Source organism: Mustela nivalis (assembly GCF_964662115.1).
Source record: "Mustela nivalis genome assembly, chromosome: 7".
Classification (NCBI taxonomy): Eukaryota; Metazoa; Chordata; class Mammalia; order Carnivora; family Mustelidae; genus Mustela; species Mustela nivalis.
This window is the reverse complement of record NC_139026.1, coordinates 104,448,418-104,467,674: the sequence shown is the minus strand read 5'-3', so window position 1 is coordinate 104,467,674 and position 19,257 is coordinate 104,448,418. Positions and strand designations below refer to the sequence as shown.

Sequence of the window (19,257 nt, the reverse complement as noted above, 5' to 3'; positions counted from 1 at the left end):
GGGACTGGGGCCTGTCCTTGCTGGTGAAGGGGCAGCAACATCAACATCATCTCTTGCAACAGAAAGTTCTACACATATATGCAAATGATATACAAATATATGTGTGCCCTCTCCTCTTCATTCGGGGAATGCAGCCGCCCTTGGGAAAATTTCAAGGGAAATGCCAGTATTTCAAGGGAAATGTAAGTATTTTCTGGAAATACTCACTGTGCTTCCTGAGGCATTTCTGTGCACGGAATTCCTGTGTTTTTGTCGGATCTCATCAGGATGGACTCTAGACACTTTCCCACCATCTCCCTTCCCGGCTCTGGTGGCTGAGTCAGCCACAGAAGACTGTCCCCCACCCCTACCCCAGTCACAGCCTCCACCCCCCACCCCACCCCCCGTTACCATTCTTGCTTCACTCCTGTTTCTTCCTCTCTCTGCTCCAGAGCCACCTGGCCCCGTGCTTTACCTGCAGCAAAATGCAAGGCTTCCCACCCTCCAAGGCTCCATGGTGGCTCTGGTGGCTTACCATGCCTGGGGGGCAGAGGCAGCCAGAGACACAGCCCGAACTCATACACTGCAGGTCATAGTTCTGGCAGGTTTTGGCACACTCGAGCCCTTCAGCCCTTGGGTTATCAGCGGGGCACACCAACGTGACCATGGGAGGCCGGCAGGACAGGCTCCTTTTACCTTGGAAGTAGAAGAAAGCAAAAGAGTCAATGGATCTCACTTTCACACTGTCCTTGGTCCCCCCACACACACTTGCATCCAGAGACCCAGCCACCCACTGCCTGGGATCAGGTGCTCCCGCAGGCCTTGCCCTGAGCCAGGCTCCCCCCGTGAGAGTGCAGAGCCACCCCACCTACTCATCTGAGCCCCTGACCTTCGCCCACGTGGAAGGCATCTGTCTGCCCTCCGCATCCCTGTATCAGCCCACTCCTCATTCCCCTTGAACCCACCGCACAAGCAGGGGGAGTACAAGCAGGGAGCACAAGCAGGGGGAGTGGCAGGCTAAGGGAGAGAGAGCAGCAGGCTCCTTGTTCAGCAGTGCTTGATCCCAGGACCCCGGAACATGATCTGAGCCAAAGGCAGATGCTTAACCGACAGCCACTCAGACAACCCAAAGGAAGGGGTTTTGTTTCCTTTGTACACGAATGTATCGTATCTCCTGACCGTGGGCACCTATCACGGGCTGATTGAAAAAATGATGACAGGAGGGTTGCTACAGCACTTTCCTTTCAGAAACCTGCATGTGCATCACAGCATTTATATCTGACTATATAGAGCACTTACTATCTCCTGTGGACAAGTTCCAGCCTTATTTTTACACAGAAACTTTGTTAGGAAACTGAAACCCTAAAAGATTAGGTGGGCCTTCCAAAATTGCACAAAGGAGCTTCCTGACTTATTAAAAAAAAAAAAGTCACCTTCCAGGGACTATAGGATAGAAAAAAGCCAAGAGGGTGGGGACACAAGCAACTGCCAGAGAGCAGGGCAGGACTTCGTGACCCTCAGGTCTCTTACGGACTGAATGTCTTGCCGCCCCCAAAATTCACATGTTGACCCTAGAGGTAGTGGTGCTAGGAAGTGAGCCCTTTGGGAAGTGATGGCGCCATGAGGGTAGAGCTCTCACGGGTGGGATTCGTGCCCTGATGAAGAGAGCCCACTGAGCTTCCCAGCCCTCTCCACCCTGGAAGGACACGAGACGTCTGCAACCCTCACTGGGACCTTGCTAGCACCTGACCTTGGACTTCCAGCCTCTATAACTGTGAGAAGTACATTTACAAGACAAAGACAGAAATCTGTATTTCTTACACTTAAACCACCTAGTCTGTGGTATTTTGCTATGGCAGCCTGAACAGATAAAAAGAAGGTCACAAGTTCTTATTTCAACTTCTGAGCTGCCCACGTGCTTGGGATCTTGCCCCAGCTCCAGGCTGAGAGATGCTCTCCAAGCAGTCACACGGGGCAGCCTGACTTCTCACCCAGGGCGAACTGGAGAACAAAGGCAAAGCACACGCCCAGGTCGCTTGGAGAGATGGGGTCTTGAGGGAAGAGAAAGGCAGAGAGAGGTGGTCAAGCTGGACATTGAAAATAGCACATGAATCTGCCTAAAGTCATTCCTCTCCCTCTACTGGGTCAGTCCTTTCTAAGCAAAGGACTTCCATTTGGAAGCCAATTAGTTCTCCCTGAACCATAATGTGAATATGGTCCCACCAGTGCCGGGCCAACCCCTTCTCCCTTCTGTGCCTTGTCCTTAAACTGCGTACCAAGTATGAGGACCTTCAAACTGAGAATAAAGGGTCCAAGATCCCTGCCTTCAAATCCATCTGAAAAGCTTTCTAAACATACATGCTAGTCATTAAAGACTTAAATGTGAGAACTGAAACCATAAACATCCTTGAAAAGAGAAGCAGAAGTAATCTCTCTGACACTGGCTATAGGAACTTTTTTCTAAATAGGTCTCCTGAGGCAAGAGAAACAAAAGTTAAAATGAACTATTGGGACTATATCAAAATAAAAATCTTCTGCACAGTGCAGGAAACAATTGACAAGATTAAAAGGCAACCTACTGAATGGGAAAAGATATTTGCAAACAACACAGCTGACGAAGGGTTAGTATCCAAAATATATAAAGAACTTACACAACTTGACACCCCAAAAACAAATATTCCAATTAAAACATGGGCAGATGACATAAACAGACATTTCTTCAAAGAAGACATCCAGTGGCCAACACACATATGAAAAGATGTTCAACATCAATCATCATCAGGGAAATGTCAAAACTACAATGAGATACCACCCCACACCTGTCAGAATGGCTAAAATCAACAACACAAGAAATAAGTGTTGGAGAGGATGTGGAGAAAGGGGAACCTCTTACACTGTTAGTGGGAATGCAAGATGGTACAGGCACTCTAGAAAACAGCATAAGTTTCTTCAAAAAAATTAAAAATAGAATTACCAATAATTCCAATAATTCTATTACTTGATATTTACCCAATGGCAATAAAAACACTACTTCAAAAAGATACCTGTGCCCCGTGTTTACTGTAGCATTATTTACGTAACCCCACTATGGAAGCAGCCCAAGCGTCCACCCATAGACAAACGGATAAAGAAGAGGTGGTGTATAAATGTACAATGGAATATTATTCAGTCATAAAAAGAATGAAATCTGGCCATTTGCAGCAACATGGATGGAGCTAGAGAGTATTAATGCTTTGAAAAATCAATCAGAGAAAGACAAACACCAAATAATTTCATTCATATGTAGATTTTAAGAAACAAAGTAGCAGAGGGGAAAAAAAGAGAGAGAGAAATAGAAACTAAGAAACAGACTCTGAACTATAGAGAAAGCGCTGGTTACCAGAGGGGAGGTGGAGGGGCATGGTGGGGGGGGGGATTAATGAATGCACTTATCATGATGAATAAAAATAAATCAAAATGATTAGATAGATAGATAGACAGACAGATATCCTTGTCAGCATGTCTGTGGGCAAAAGGAAGCCAAGGAAGGAGCCAAGGTCGCCTATAATCAAGGCGACCAACTTATAGCTGCCCTCTAGGTTAAGGTCACCATGGGCAAAACAGAAATCCCACTGAATCCACCTTGCAGAGAACTCAATCTTTCCCCCTAAAATTCCTCCTTGCCTCAATAATCTGGGTATACACATGCGAAAGCACTTCAAGGCCTGAGAGTCAGTTATACAGACACAAACATTGTGTCAGTCCTGACCCATGCCGGAATGCATGCACACGTGGGACAGAGCAGCCCAGCGGGGAGATGGAGAGCCCAGTACTCACTGCGGTGAGACAGGGGACTGCTGAGCACGGTGTCGGGCAGCAGGCTTCCTGGGGTTCCGCTTGTTGTACAGTGCATGAAGCCATCCTCACAGTAGCTGCAGACAGGAAGGTCAGAGCCCAGCTTTGCAAGAGCGGAGACCCTGGCCAACTCTTTTTCCTTGCCTCCCACTCACCCTCTGACCCCTCCAACTCAGGCAGTCTCCTAAGTCAACGGAAACACAGCCTGCTGCGTTACCAATCCTAATGGAATGTCTTCAGTTCTTTCCTTACCTGATCCCTTTTAACATTATTCATCACTGTGACTATTCTGTTCTTCTAGAAAAAGAAAAAAATCCCTCCTGGTTTCCTCTTACCTTCCTGGTTGCTCCCTTAGGCTCGCCCCCCCACCCCCTGCTCCACTCTCTCTTCTCACCCCATGCTGTCATCCACAGCTTCTAGGACAGAGATGACTCGCCCACTCACATCAGCAGCTGGGATCTCCCACCTTGAACCCGAGATCCATACATTCAAGCACTTACAGGATCGCCATCTTGGTGTCTCAAAGACTTCAAACTCAGTATGTCCAAAACTGACCTCATGACCCCCCCCCCCCAACCAAAGCCAGTCGTCCTCCAGTGCTTGGATTTATTGTATGATACCACCATCCATCCACGTTCACAAACCTGCAAATGAGGGGTCAGCCCTGCCACCGCCTTCTCCCCACCCCTATATCTGGCCATCATCCGGCCCTTGGACTTCATCTCCAAAACATCACTGGCACTCAGACTGACTTCTCGAGCCACCACTACTTCTCATCCAGACAAAGCAGAAACTCTGAACTGATGGATACAGACCAAATCCCTACAATGGCATCCTTGGTCCCATGTGCTTGGAACCCCGCCTGCCCTTCCTCTAGCCCATGTCAAGCATTCATAGACCATATACTTCTCTTCCTCCTACCCTCATGCCTTTGCGTGCATTGGAGTTATTATCTGGTTAACATCTCTCTCTCTCTCTCTCTCTCCCCATCACTGGACTATGAGATCTAAGAAGGTAGAAGCCATGACTGGTCTCACTCATTATCTCCTCAGCAGCCAGCACAAGGCTTTGCATAAAGTACTCAATATACTTTTTATATTCTTTTCTTCCTCTCCTCCAATCCCCTCCCATGCACCACTATTTCTATGATATCTGGTCTCCTAAAGCGCTCCTGGTGATGCCTATATCCTGGTGTTCACACTCTTGTGTCATCTCGGTTGCACCAAGGTTGGTTCATGTGACCAACAGGATGGGCAACAGTGACATACCAAGTGTCACCTAAGATTAGGTGATGAAAGACTATGGCTTCTCTCTTGGTGCCCTCTCTTGGATCACTCACTCTGGGGAAACCAGTTCACAAGCCACCCAGTGGAGAGGTCCACAGGGCGAGGAACTGAAGCCTCTTGCCGAGAGCTGTGTGAATGAGCTGGGGCTGGAGGCTCCAGCTCCCTTTGAGGCTCCAGATGATTCCAGGCTTTGGAGCCAACCCGAGCCGAGCCACCCAGCCAAGCTGCTCCGGCAGTCCTGACCCGAGAAACTTAGAGGGAGATTGTACATGTTCACTGTTTTCAGCTGTTACATTTGAGGTTCATTGTTTTATGCAGCCATAGATAAAGAAAACTAATACAATCTTATTCTGTTTAATGTATATCTGCCTGAATGTACTCTCATAAAGTGTGTTTATTTCACGCGTGTGTATGTTTAATTTACACAAGCAGTGTTATCTCGTATATCACACTGTTTGGTTGTTTCCTTTAGCACCATGTGTTTAAGAGTCAACCCTGCCAGAGAGCCTGGGGGACTCTGTCGGTTGAGCATCTGACTCTTGATTTCAACTCAGGTCATGATCTCAGGGTCGTGAAATCGAGCCCCATGTTGGGCTCTGCGCTGAGTGTGGAACCCGCTTAAGACTCTCTCCCTCTTCCTCTGCCCCTCCCTGCTCTCTCTCAAAAAACAAAAACAAACAAACAAACAAACAAACAATCCACCCTGCTAATACATACCAACTTGCCAGGGTCCTTTTAAGGCTGCCTGGCTCTCTATTGTTTGCATCCACTACATTTTACATATGTACCCTCCCATGGATAGACGTAGATTGTCACCTGTTCCTTGCCACCGCAAACAAAGATGTGATTAACATCTTCATACCTGTGTTCTTAAGAGCCAGTGTGAGGATTTCTTTAGTATACATGCCCCAGAAGGAACTGTGGGGATCTCAAGGGTGGATATCTAATTTGCATAAACTGTGCCAACTGCTCTCCCAGGGGCAGCTGACCTTGCACTTGAAGGAAGCAACCCACCTTCCAGATTAAGGAAGGCCAAGAGGCTGGAGAGGGGAGGAGTTGGCAGGGGTCGAAGTGCATGGGCCCTGGGAGACCATCTTGAGGATTTGGTCTCTATCCTAAGGCCTCCTGAAAGGAAACTATTAAGAATTCCAAGCAGGGGAGCACCTGGGTGGCTTAGTTGTTAAGCCTCTGTCTTCGGCCTGTGTCATGATCCCAGGGTCCTAGGATGGAGCCCCACTTTGGGCTCTCTGCTCAGTGGGAAGCCTGCTTCTCTCTCTCTCCTACTCCCCTGCTTGCGTTCCTTCTCTCACTGTCTCTTTCTGTCAAATAAATAAATAAAAATCTTAAAAAAAAAAAAAAAAGAAAAGAATTCCAAGCAGAAGTATGACATTATCAGCTTGAGGTTTTGGAAAGCTACTGGGTTCTCTGAACCAGGGTATGTCCTACCCGTAGCAGATCGGGGGCCCCATATTCCACAGTCCTGCCAATACTTGGCATTATCCAGAGTTCCAGTTTTTCTACTCTAATAGATATGAGTAACACTCACTGTTTTAATTGTACTTCTCTGACTGTAATGATTTTGAACATTTTCAATGTGGCTGCTGTTTAATCAAAATTGAACCGAATGAGCAAGAGAATCAGTCCTTTCTGACATGGGCACTTTCAGAAACTGCACCCTCTGGTTTTTAGCTAACACTCGATTTACAGATATCCTCCCGCAGATGTCAGATCTGTCATCTGGATGTGACCCAAAGCTTAATTTTGGGGCACCTGAGTGGCTCACACAGAAAGCATCTGCCTTCAGCTCAAGTCATGGTCCCAGCATCCTGGGATCAAGCCCCACATCAGGCTCCTTGCTCAGTGGGGAGCCTGCTTCTCCCTCTCCCTACCCCCTGCTCCTGCTCTCTTTCTCGCTCTCAAATAAATAAATAAATCTTTAAAAACAAAAGCTTAATTTTATTTTTAGAAAGAAGAAAAGAGAAACCTTGCAGGAGGGTTTACAATCAACTCCTGTCCCAGATCTTGGCTTGCAAGAGGGCAAACACTCTATGGGGAGGCCCATTCGATGACCAGCCAAATGGCCTGAAGACACACGCTAGCACAGGTGTTTGCCCTTCCTACCACCTGTTGTAGGTGCCCCCAGCATGCGTCCATGGGACTCATGATCATCTCAAGAGTAAATATAAAGAGCAACAAACAGGCCCTGAGTTCCCATTGGCTCCTACTCTCCGGAAATCCCAGTTTTCTAAATGAAGTGGAGAGAGAACAGCCACTAGCTTTCAGCTGGTGCCTGAAGGGAAGACCAGAAATAGGAGGTTTCCATATCATGGAGAGGTCACTGATGTGCAAATCCCAAAGACAGCCTGAAGCCAGGGCTATTCCCCCCAAGCCCTATTCACCCAGGGCCCAAGGTACCTCATCTCCCACCTTCCCTGTGCCTACAATATAGTAAAATGACCAGGGACACTAGCTGCTCTCCAAGTTACCCCAGCCTCCTACCCTCCAGCTGCTTTCCTCACCACGCTACTGCAACATGGGGGCCACCATGACCTTCTGATCGCCAAATCCAGCCGCCTACTCTCCATGTAATAGGAAAAGTTCAGGAGTCCCTGGGTCCTGTCACTTGCTAAATGATTTGGGAAAGCGTTAATCTCTCTAAGCCTCACATTCTTTGCTAAAAAAGCAATGCTTGACTCCTAACAACATTGTTTTAAGGTCCCAGAGAGAAACACCCTAAAAATTACAGCCGGACAACTGCAGTAAAACGACCACTGGGCGAAGGCCCAATGTTCAACCCGACAGATGTTATTACTCCCCTGGTCCCTTCACTTCCACAACAGGGCTCTGCCCTAGTTATGCCTTTTTGCTGGCCTTGATCCTTTGGCCTCTCTCATAGGGTCCTCTTTCTCCTGTCCTGGTCCTCTAAACATCTCCCCAAGCTCTGGACTCAGTCCCCTTTTTTGCTCCTTGGCCCACGTCCTCCATGAACCTCACTACCCCCACGGCTATCCCCCGACCTGCCCACGAATCTTGTCCAGACTCAAGTTCCACCCGCACCCATCATTCCTGTGACTGTTTCCATTTACTCACCAACATGCCTTCTCAGTAACGCATTCATCTGGGCTGAAACCAAACACGTTATCTTTCCTCTACCAACAAAGAGCCCTCTTGCTCTTCCTGTCCTCCCTTCTGGTCTTCTTGGCACTCCAGTTCAGTGTCCCGGGGTCATCTTCAGCAAACTTCATCCCCCTACCATGCCCCCAGTCTGTTTACTTCCCAGGGTCTCCGGTGTCTGTCCCCTTGCTCCATTTCCACGACTGGTATTGGCCCAGGGCCTTAACACCTTTTGACCAGATTGTGCCCACTTCTTCCCACAGTGGGTCTCCCTGTCTTCATGCCTCTCAAAGGTTCCAGAATGCACTGATGCTATCTGCTCTCTGTTCAACACCTCTGAGGTCCTCACTGCCTACTGCTCAAGTCCTCACCCTACCTTTCAAAGTCCCTCAACATCCCTCCAAGCTTCTCTCCTCCCTCTGACAGAGGACTAACCTTGGTAATGGGTAAGGTCTCTTTGTGGGTTTCAGTCCCTGGGCATGGGCCCACCCCAAAGCCCTCATCCCATGGGCCCATCCCATGCCCACTGTTAGAATCCTCCTCAAACCCAAAGCTACCTCTTACACCGAGTCTTCTCCAACTGGAAGCAATCTGCCCTTTCCTGAACAAGTAGAGATTTTTTATGTCTCCCAAACGGCAAGTGTACCAAACACAATGCTCTTTCATCTCAAGAAACATTGATTGTACCTATTTCCTACCAGAAGTATGTTGGGTGCTGGGAATCAGGGCCTAAGATATGGTCTCTACTCTTGGGGAGGTCACGGTCCCAAGGGAAAATAGAACATATTGTGCTGAAATCCAACTCCGATGACAGCAACTACTGTACTCTGAGTGTAAAAAACCTTCCTCGGGCACAGGAGATCAGGAACGACTGTAAATTCAGCTAAGTGAGCTTCATTACCAAATGCAATGTCTAGACCTTGTTTGGATTTTGATTTCAACATACCAGTTCTACATAAAAAGACATTTGGAGATGGACAGGAAAAAGTGGACACGGGTGGAACATTAGGTGTTATCAGGAATTACTGTTAACACTTCGCTTAATAATGATATTACGGTCACTTTTTTTTTAAGTGCTTATCTGTTAGAAACACAGACTTAAACATTTTCAGATGAAATGACGTAAGAGTTGAGATTTTCTTTATTCCAGCCAAAAAGGAGAGGTGGGGATACATAAATAAGATTGTCAAAGTGCTGATCATCACTAAAGCTGGGATGGATGCCTTAGGGCTCCTCACACTACAGTCTCTCCTTTCATGACAGAATATTCTGGAATCAGGACATGTGCATTTGTTCCTCTACTGGACTGTCAGCTTCCTCGGGACCCACAGTGTATCTTGTTCACCTTCCAGCACCCAGGGCAGAGCACATGCCAAGGAAGCATTTGCCCAACAAATGATGTGTTACCGGTTTCTCTCGTGGCTGTGACAGCTCTACTGAAACTGACTGTGACCAAGGCCCCGGGCAAAAGGCCACAAGAAGTGCATACAGCGGGAGCTATTTTTCAGGCAGTGCAAGAAGCAGATCAAGATGCCATGCACCAGGGAGGAAAAGCTGCCACAGTCAGTCTTCCTCTGGCTCAAATGCTCTTGCGTGAGAACCCTGTCAGGGGGCTATAGTGGAGGGGATACTTACTGTTCTCAAAAGGGGAAGCCAGCAAACAGGAGTTGGCAATGAAGCCGAAGCAGTCTTGCTGGTAGCCTGTTCTAAGTCCCCACAAGGTAAGGAAGTCATTCGAGCTGGGTGAATCCCAGCTTTGCTTCCAACCAGCTGTGCAACTCTGGGCGAGTCCCTTCCCTTCCTGGGCCTCAGTTTCTCACCCATGAAATGAAGGACATGGAGGACCATTTTCTTTCTGACTTCTGCCACTCCTGGGGTCCACGATCCCACAGCTCGTACTTACCACATGGTGTGATGGTCTGAGAAGATGTCTTCAGGCTGAAAGATCTCGCCATCATAGTAGCAGGGGCAGTGGGCCTTGGGCACACAGTCTCCGCTCTCATCCAGGTACAGCCCTGGGGGGCAGAAGCAGCCTTCCAAGCACACCTCATCGCAGTCCTCATCCGGGTAAGAAAGGGAGCGGCAGGTCATGTTACACGGGATCCCACACTGCAGGTACACCTGGCCCGGTGGGCAGCTCAGTGCTGGGAGAGAAGGGAGGGGAGGAAGGCCTCAGTGGAAGCATGGAAGCACACAGATGCCAAGGGCTGGGGTTCTGGGACTTGGGGTGCCACCCTTGCAGCCAAGACTCCAAGTATAGCTATACGATCACCACCTTCCTTTCCCACTCTGAGCAAAACTGCATTTTCAGGCTCACAAACATCTCTGATAATAACAGATGCACATGGATTCCCCTTTGCTGAACCCGAGGGCTGCCGCCGTAGCAGTTTCCAAAGCCTTAAAGCCTGGGACGTGTAGAAATTGGGGGGATGTTGATATTGTGACTATTAAAAAGAACTGGGAGTGCCAGGCAAGGACATTTCTCTCTGGATAAAGATCATTAATTTATCCCCTACTGTAACCCTGTTCTTCACACAGTTTTTATGCCTTTTACGCCTCTCACTGAGCTAGATCTCATGGCCCCCATCCTACACGGAAGAAAACTCAACGTAAGCTGAGTGACTGGTCAAGATCATGCCTCCCAGGCAGAAGCTGAGGCAGGATTTGAACCCAGTTCTCCGTGACCCAAAAGTTCACGCTCTTCACCATTATGCCCTAAAAGCAAACTGCCCTAAGGAGCCGTGCTTTGGAGGACAGCCGCAAAGAGCCGGCCGCTGTTGAACCTGCTCCAGCAAGGCGGGCAGCCCTGCCTCCCTGCTGCCCTCACTCTCCCCGGCCTCCCACAGAAAGACAGCACGGCGTCCAAGAGCCAAGAGGTCGTGGGGCCAAGTGTTGCAACACAGGGAAGGAGATGGGTTCTGTCTCCCAAATTCCTGGGTCTGACACCCAGTTCTGTCACTAGTTACCACGTGACCTTGAGCAGTTTCCTGGCCGGAAGGGACTCATACCCGCCTGGCTTGTTGTGAAGGCTGAGCGAACCAACCAGGTCTGAGGCAGGCCCGGCCTGTGGCACACGGTCAGTCGCGGCTACTGAATCACTGTGATGACTGGAGAAACGCAGCCTGAGCTCCGCGGGGTCCCGAAGGGAGGGGCATTCCAGAGAAAGGCCTAGGCGAGGAAGGCCTGAAACTCCTGGGGGATCTGGCCACTGCACACACTCCTGGGAGCACCCCAGTGATGAAATTCTTTATTGGGGTGTGCGGGAAGCCCTTTGCCCTTTCGGCAGGCATTCCTGCTGCGCACCAGCTGCTGTCCAGGAAGGGAGGGCCTCACTCTGAGCACAATCCTGAGACCACTGGAAGCCCTGCCCTCTCTGTTAGGATCCACTTCTGCAGTAGGAACCTACGGGCAGCACGTGCCACGGGAGCTGTCACAGGAAGACCAGGCCATGAGCCCCAGACATGGGGGTGGGAGCATCTGGGGAGCCCCTGTGGCCTCCGCCTCCTGCAAATGCTCAGGGCTCGGGGTTTGAGGATAGCTGAGAAGGGAGAGGGCCCCGTAGCCATATTAGATGTGGATTCTTCACTGAACCAGCAGAGAGGCTGGGTCAGTGGATGAATATTTAGAGCAGGGTGGGTTAAGATGGGGCGTGTTGGGTCATAAAGATGTGACTCACTTTCAGGCCACTGAACCTATGATAATAAGGTCACGTTTCACCCATTAAGGAGCATTTGGAGGGGAGAGTTGGCTGAGAGCCCTGTGAAATATCTCTTTTGGCCCTCTTCTCCAGAAGTGGTACACACCTCAACTTAACAGAAGGGTATTGTGTGTCCACTGTGTCCTGGGGCTGTGCTAGGCTCACGAATGCAGAAATGGTAAGACTTGGTCCCTGCCTGCTGGGAGCCTGGGCTCTTGCCCAGTTATAAGAAGAGGAAAAAAGGGTGTACTTCTCTCAGAATCCCAGAGGAGCTGCGTGAACCATCCTTGCTCCCTGAGCATCCCCAGTGAGCATGGTTCTTCTTAAGGATGGAGTTAGTGGCTTAAGGAGCTCTGTTCATTTTTCAGGAGGAAAATGACCATCCTCCTTAGGTTCAGGCCTCCCGGGCCCTCTGGCCAACCTTTACTCTGGTTTACCTCCAAGTTAGCCCATAGATCCAGAAAACTCCTTCCTACCTCCCCTCAAATTTTTTGCCTCCCTAACCAAATCTCAGCCTGTTCCCTCCTGTTCTGTTCTCAATGGAGGTGAAGGATGATGGCTCTTTCAAGATTACCGAATATGGCGGTAAGCCCTCAGCCTCTGGGACAGTGCCCTAAATTAGGAAATCCTTCCGATGCTGCAGCACACTGATAATACAGAATTTCTAATGCGGGTGGACAACTGAGCCATTATATAGCAGACAAGCATATTCACGAACAGTATGCCATTTACTCCTCACTACTCTGCCTAATTTCTAAACAGCAAACCCCGAGGCCGAAGCTATGGCATGGAGGGCGAGACGAAGAGTTCAAGGCCGCAGAGCAGGGAAGTCAAGGGCTGGTTCCAGAAAGGCCTCAGATTCTCCTCCTCTGGCTGCTGGCCATGACTCTGTGTCGTGCCAGGCCCAGAGCGACAGGGAGGCACAACAACATGCCTGCATAAACATGGTCTCTTTTGTACTTACTTCTGCCTCTGCTCCTCTTTTTTATGACCTTGCTTAGACTCCAAACACAAGATGGCACTTAGGCCCCAACCATTCTAGAAGGGTCTAGACACTTCTAGAGCCCCCTACCTAAGCTTCTTTTCAAATACATGATATGAGATTAGGGCCTTTCACCATTTCTCATAGCTCCTCTATTTTCCTGCTTCTGCCAAGACCATGGACATTTTTGTCTCCAAGCACATCCTAAAAATCACTCTAAAACTCAGAATATTTATGACACCTCATCCTCTCAGAATATCCCCCTCATTTCCCCCAAATCACTACTACTGTCCCACAGTGGAACAGCTCTTTTTGGCCAAGGTGGAGTCTTTTTAAGGCCTGGTCAAGTACACCACCTCCAGAAGGTCTTCCTTGGCTGCCCCTGACTTAATCTAATTATCTTTTATTCAGTGTGTAGTCACCTAGCAGGGAGACAGTTCCCACCTATGCCTCAAGAGGGAAGAAGGTTCAGGCTTTAGTCACACCGCTGGCATTGCCTGACCATGCTGGGCCAGCCAGCCTGTGTTATTAGAGATTTGGGCCAGGAGTCCACTGATGGTTTGCCTGGAGTTATAAGGAAGGACTGGTGTGTGCATTTCCCTACTGCCTTCCTGAGACCCTCCGGGATGCAGAGACCCATTGGGATCTGGGACTCACTCTTTCCTCAGCCTGCCCATACACGTATTGAACTCTAGGTGGCAGCAGCCACAGGAAATTTCTGCTTGGCAGGGACTCCAAGGTTCTGGACCTCCAGGTAGGAGGGTGCAGCTCAAGCTCTTAGGACAGGCCAGAGTAATCACACTATCCTGTGGGACAGTCCCCACCACCGCGTCTTGCTGGAGATGGAAGAAAAAAAGAGGCTGCAAATGAAGAGTTCTCAGGATCCAGGCTTGCTGAATGCCCTTGGGCCCAGTTCTGAACGCAATAATGCTGAGACAGTGTCTAGAAAAGGACCAGCAGTTCGCAGGGCACCCGAGGAGGGCTCGCCTGGGTTGTGTGGGAACTGGCGGGGAGGGAGGGCACCCACCACAGAAGCTGGGCTCCCGCCACCCAATGTGCACGCCTCTCCGGGCACAGGCTGCGGCATAGTTGGCCACGGCACTGCAAAGGCAGTCTCTGCCGTCGGAGCAGGAGCAGACGTCGTAGCGGCAGTTCTGCACGTAGGGTTGAGGACCCACAGCGCGGTGGCAGGCCTCGAACTTGGAGGATGTCAGCAGGGCGCACGCCTCCTCTGCAAACCTGGCTGTGGCGGGAGAGAGAGCAGCGCAGGTTTGGCCGAGGCCCCACCTCCCTCAGCGCCCAGCCCCCAGAGAGCCAGGACCCGTCAGGCTCTGAAATCCCCCCACCAGCTCCTCCCTTGGCAGCTCTCCCCACAAAACAACCTCACATCCCTCTGGAAATCACTGTGATTTTTCTTCTGCAGCCAATAAACTCTCCTAATTACATTTGGCCTAAATACATAACAAACTGCATTTCCAGAGCACACACCCACTGACAGAAGGGAGAAAGTTCCAGGATGGGCAGGGTAAGAGGGGGAAATTAATGCAGGCCTGAAATGTTGCCACAGATAAATCTGCAAATGGCCACCCCAGAGCATTAATCTTCCAATAATTTAATTCTGGATCGGTGTGGCTGCTGCGTCAACAGACTGAGAGAAGGTCCAGGGACAGAAGCATGGACTGTTCTCTTCTTTCCCAGGGTTAGGCTCATGGCGTGGGAGGTGGGGGTGGTGAGGGGTTGCGCAGTCAAGGGACTTTGAAGAATAAACAATCCAGATGGAGATCATCAAATGCTGATGGTAAAAGCCAAGTGCACCTGTACCCTAAAGTGGGTGCACCGTGCCATGGAAGGCACTGGAAGCCAGGCGACCTCAGGGCTCTGCAAGGTCCCCCCCCCCGTACCCCCCGCGGGGGCTTGCATACTCAGGCGCGGGTTGAGGCTGCACGGATCACTGTGCTGCTTCTGCAGGTCTTCGCAGTCCCCGTGCAGTTTCCAGGCGTTCCCGAAGTCTTCCACCAGGGGCTCCGCCAGGCCTGCGGGCGTCACGAAGTCGTCACCCCTGTTGCCGTTGTAATTCCCACACAGGCCGCACGTCTTCCCGGCGTAGACTGGCGACAGCTGTGGGGAGACGCACACCCCTTTGGAGCCGCGGCTGCCAAAGCAGCCACAGCTTCCCATCAGCTAATGAGATGGTTTTCATCAAAAAACGCTCCCCGGGTGAAAAATAAACACAATTTTAATAAACTGCAGCAGAAGCCTGAGGCTGTAGAGGTGGGGTGGGGAGCCAAATGGGGTGTAAGCTTACCACCAGCAACATCCCACTCTTAAATCATTAGAGTCAGAGAGCAGCTGGGCTAGAAGGGACTTCAGAGATCATCTAGCCATTTAAAGATGGAGAGACAGTACAGGAGAGCCAAAGTGACTGGCCTAAGGTCACAGAGGTGGTGGCAGAGCTAGGACAAATAGCTGGGTCAGGTCCGCATCCAGCATGCTCTGTGCCTATCAGAGGAGATGCCCCTGCCACCGAGCCCTGCCACCCAGAAGAACTGAGTGCAAAGAGCCCTTTACGGAACACTTATATCAGTCACACATGTCGGGGAAGCAGGGCCCTTGTGGGCCAAGTAGTCTCAGAGCTCACATTTGGTGACAAAGAACAACACTTGCCCGTCTGGATTCGACTCAGCCATGGGGTGTCATTGGAGAAAAAAGACCATGAGCCAAGGAGGACTCCAGGGGCTATGATCAGAGAAGCTAGGGTCAGCAAGGACTCTGGGGCAGTCTACTGTGGGTGACCAGGATGGTTCTGGGGGCAAAGCTCTAGGCCACCAGCAAACGGTTTGTTCTCCATCCTTCTGAACCCAAAGTGCACACTCACGGACAACTTGGAGAGTCAAAACTGCCTTTCACACTTTACAGGGGTGGGGGGGGCTTCCACCAGTTTCTAGTAAGAGGGCCCTGATCCAAAGACAGAGCCAGGGCTGGGACCCCAGATTCCTGACTCCTACTTTGCATGTAATTAACATGGCCAGACAGCCTTCCTGGGTTGAAACCATCAGACGGTAGGACTGAGCCCCGTATGGTCATCTCTAGAAGCCCCTTCCAGCTTCTAGCTACGACTTCACAGAATGCAGGATGAACAATCTAGTGGAAGGTTCCAGACCCATATAAAACGTACCCAAGGAAATAGCATTAAAAGAAAGAGAATAGAGTGATGTTTCCTTGTTTGCTTTACAAAAGTATTGCCACTCTAGGCATGGAGACCTGCCCTGCCCTCCCTATTTAAAATGTAAATCCTCTGACCCTGATACTTCCTGTCCTTCTTGCTGCTTTATTGATCTCCTCCGGATTTATCACCTTCTAATATATTATATAATTTACTGCTTGGTTTGGTTTCCTGTCTGGCTCCCCTGAGGGAAACATAAATGAAGCAGGACAGGGTTTCTTGTCTGTTTTGTCTCACTGTTGCAACCTCGGCCTCTTGAATGTGACTTTGCACATTCACAAGGTGCTGTGTTGAGTCAATGATTGAACAAATGGCTGAGTTCATGAATGAATGAGGCTCTCCCTAGGACACAGGCTGAAACATCATGCTAGCAGTCAAGGCCAGGCCCCAGCTGAGCAGCTAAATCAGTGATATCTTCACTCCACCACCCCACTACCCATGCCTCAGCACCCTCCCCTCCCGCTTCATCCCCAGACTCAGTGCCCTTGTGCCCCCCAAAGTCCCTCTGGTCACCCCACGCCTCCTGTCCCACCACCCCCCACTAAGACAATAGTGTCATCCATTCCCTCAGTCCCTTTGGCTTGACTCAAGGGTAGGCTCAGCCCTCAGATCAAGAGCACCTTTTCCAGGAAGTGGGAGGTTGTGGAGAAGGTGGCATGGCCATTGGCAGGGTAGGGGAGCACCCTCCCTGAAGACCAGGGTACAGGAGGTGAGGGGGTCAGGAGACCTGAGTTCTCGGGTCCTTGCTCTGTCACTAAATGACCACAAGACCCAGGGTGAGTTCTTTCTGGTTCCAGAAAAGGATTTTATTTCTAATTGCAAATGAGCAGCTGACAAGGTGTTCTCCAAGATCTTCCTGCTCTATGATCTGCGGTCATAAGGTTTATTTTTTTTAGAAAAGAAAAGAAAGTCACTAAGATGGAACGTTCTCCAGGACTCTAAGACAAGGGAAAGAATATGGTATCATGAGGACAGAGGAAACCAAGATCTCATCAGGAATGCCCTAATGCCCCTGCCAGGATTATACCAAGGGCCCTGTGCCCCACAGGACCCCTGTGCATCAGAAAGGACTCTCCAGGGATCCAAGGAATGATCTAGGGCAGCAGTTCTCCAAGTGTGGCCTTAGGGATCCGTTGGAGTTGGGGGTGAGGGATCCCCGAGGACTTGCGAGGTATCCATGAGGCCAAAACTATTTTCCTAATCATCCAAAGACATTATCTGGTTTTTTCCCTCTCATTCTCTTACAAGTGTGCAGTGGAATTTTCCAAAGGCTACATGACACACAATGTTGCAAAAGATTGAATGCAGAAGTATATTTGTGACTCCAGCTGTCTTCTATTAAGCCATCCATTAAAGAAACTGGCAGAAATGTAAAACAATGGTATTCTTCTCACAACTTATTTTTGTTTTGGAAAACATGATTATTTTTTAAAAAATATATTGTTTATATTAACATGGAGTGGTTTTATTATTATTATTTTTTGTTTGGGTTTTTTTAAAATTGAAGTGTCATTAACATACATTATGATATTGGTTTCAGGTGTGCCATATATGATTATTGTAATTTTTAAGTGAATTCATAAGTACATATTTTAAGCCTCTGATTTAATTTCTAGTGTGGTAAACACTGACAGCTACATCCTTCGCAAAAGATATTGGGGTCTTCAGTAATTTGTAAGAGTACAAAGGCATGTGATGACCAAACAATGAAAGCACCAGTCCAGCAGGAAGGACACTGTCCTGAGCGCTGACCAGCTCTGCCCCAGCCTCATGTGCGGTGCTGGGTACCTCTCCCCACTCACCTGAGTCTGAGTCACTTCATTCATAAAAATAGCAGTGAAAACCATACTGCCCCACTGCTTCAGGAAATTTCCGGAGGAAACAATGTATAAGGAAGCCCTGTGATATATATGGATTGCTACCCAAATGTGCCTCTGGGACCACAGAGACCGGGAGTGGCCCCCCGAGATTGCAAAGGCCCAGGGAAGGAGTGAGAGAGCTGGTGGTTCCCAGTGCAACCCTTCAGGGCCAGGATGGTCTGCACCCCAAGGGAGCACAACATAGGGTCTCAGTGGCCACTTCCAGACTGGCTCTTTCCTTTCTGCTCACTGTGGGTACCTCCGCAGGGAGATGCCCCCAGCTCCCATTTGTCACAGCCAGGAAGCTGTGCTCCAAAATGCTATCTCTTAGCCCCTCGGGAGCCCACCCAGTCTTGGGGCCCCTGGGGAGCCAGAGCCCCAGAAGTGAGAACCCCCAGGGCAAACAAGGGGCGTCCAAACAACTAACACCAGTCTCTCATAAACAAGAGAGGCCTGTTCCTCCCTCTGGGGGCGGAGGGCCTGGGGAGAGAGGAATTCTTCTCCCACCACAGAAAGCCACTCTCCCAGAGCACAAGAGGCACTTTGTAAGGTCCCCGCTGCAAGGCGGCCGAGTCCGGGAGGGCACCTACCATCACCAGCAGCTTCCCCCGGCCGTCCCAGTCCATCTGCAGGTCCTCCCCATAGCTGAGGTGCACGGAGGCCATCACGGTGTGCTGGATGCGGAGGTCACCTGGAACAGAGCAGGGACAAGGTTTAGCCCTTCAGCCGAAATGGGGAGAGGGGGGGGGGGTGAGAGGCGGATGTCTCGTGGGGAGAGACGGAGTGTCTCACAAAGGACTGTAACAATGACATCAAGGAGTTGAGGACAGATGGAGATGTCCATGAGGTTGAAGGGGGTCTCAGGAGGAAAGATAAGCAGAATAAACCTGGTACAAATGGATTCCAGAGAAAGATGCCCCAGTATCCCAGAGGCAGCCTGCCATTCACTCCACTGCCATAAGAGGGCGGCAGAGGCTCCAGCATCCTCTGCTGAGGCAGCTCTGCCTCCCATTAAATCCCTGACACCACACATCCACACCCCGCAGCATTCCCCCAGGCACTTCTGCCCTTGCACCCGCTTCTAGGCTGCGCCAAGAGTGTGCAGAGCTGCATACAGCACTTCTCCCTGAAGACGAGACATACCTTTTACCCTGCAAGAAGGGATGTGAGAGGGAGACACACACTGCTAATGACAGCTTCCTCAACTCATCCTCCCCCTCCAGGAAGACTTCTTTGCTTGCAAGGATGCCTGCTGAGGATACCCACCCCTCCACGGATAGCCC

The 19,257-nt window shown here is 50.1% G+C and overlaps 1 protein-coding gene across 1 annotated transcript in view; it reads right to left on the bottom strand.

Moving 5' to 3' along the window:
• Positions 1-19,257, bottom strand: part of VWF (von Willebrand factor) — a 134,382-nt gene that overhangs the window by 69,261 nt on the left and 45,864 nt on the right. The window contains exons 13-18 of the mRNA XM_082742730.1: positions 18,565-18,665; positions 14,815-15,010; positions 13,920-14,135; positions 10,117-10,357; positions 3,796-3,890; positions 515-675 (exon numbers count right to left, since the gene is read on the bottom strand). Coding sequence (XP_082598856.1) covers positions 515-675; positions 3,796-3,890; positions 10,117-10,357; positions 13,920-14,135; positions 14,815-15,010; positions 18,565-18,665 — 1,010 coding nt within the window. The remainder of the gene's footprint in view (positions 1-514; positions 676-3,795; positions 3,891-10,116; positions 10,358-13,919; positions 14,136-14,814; positions 15,011-18,564; positions 18,666-19,257) is intronic.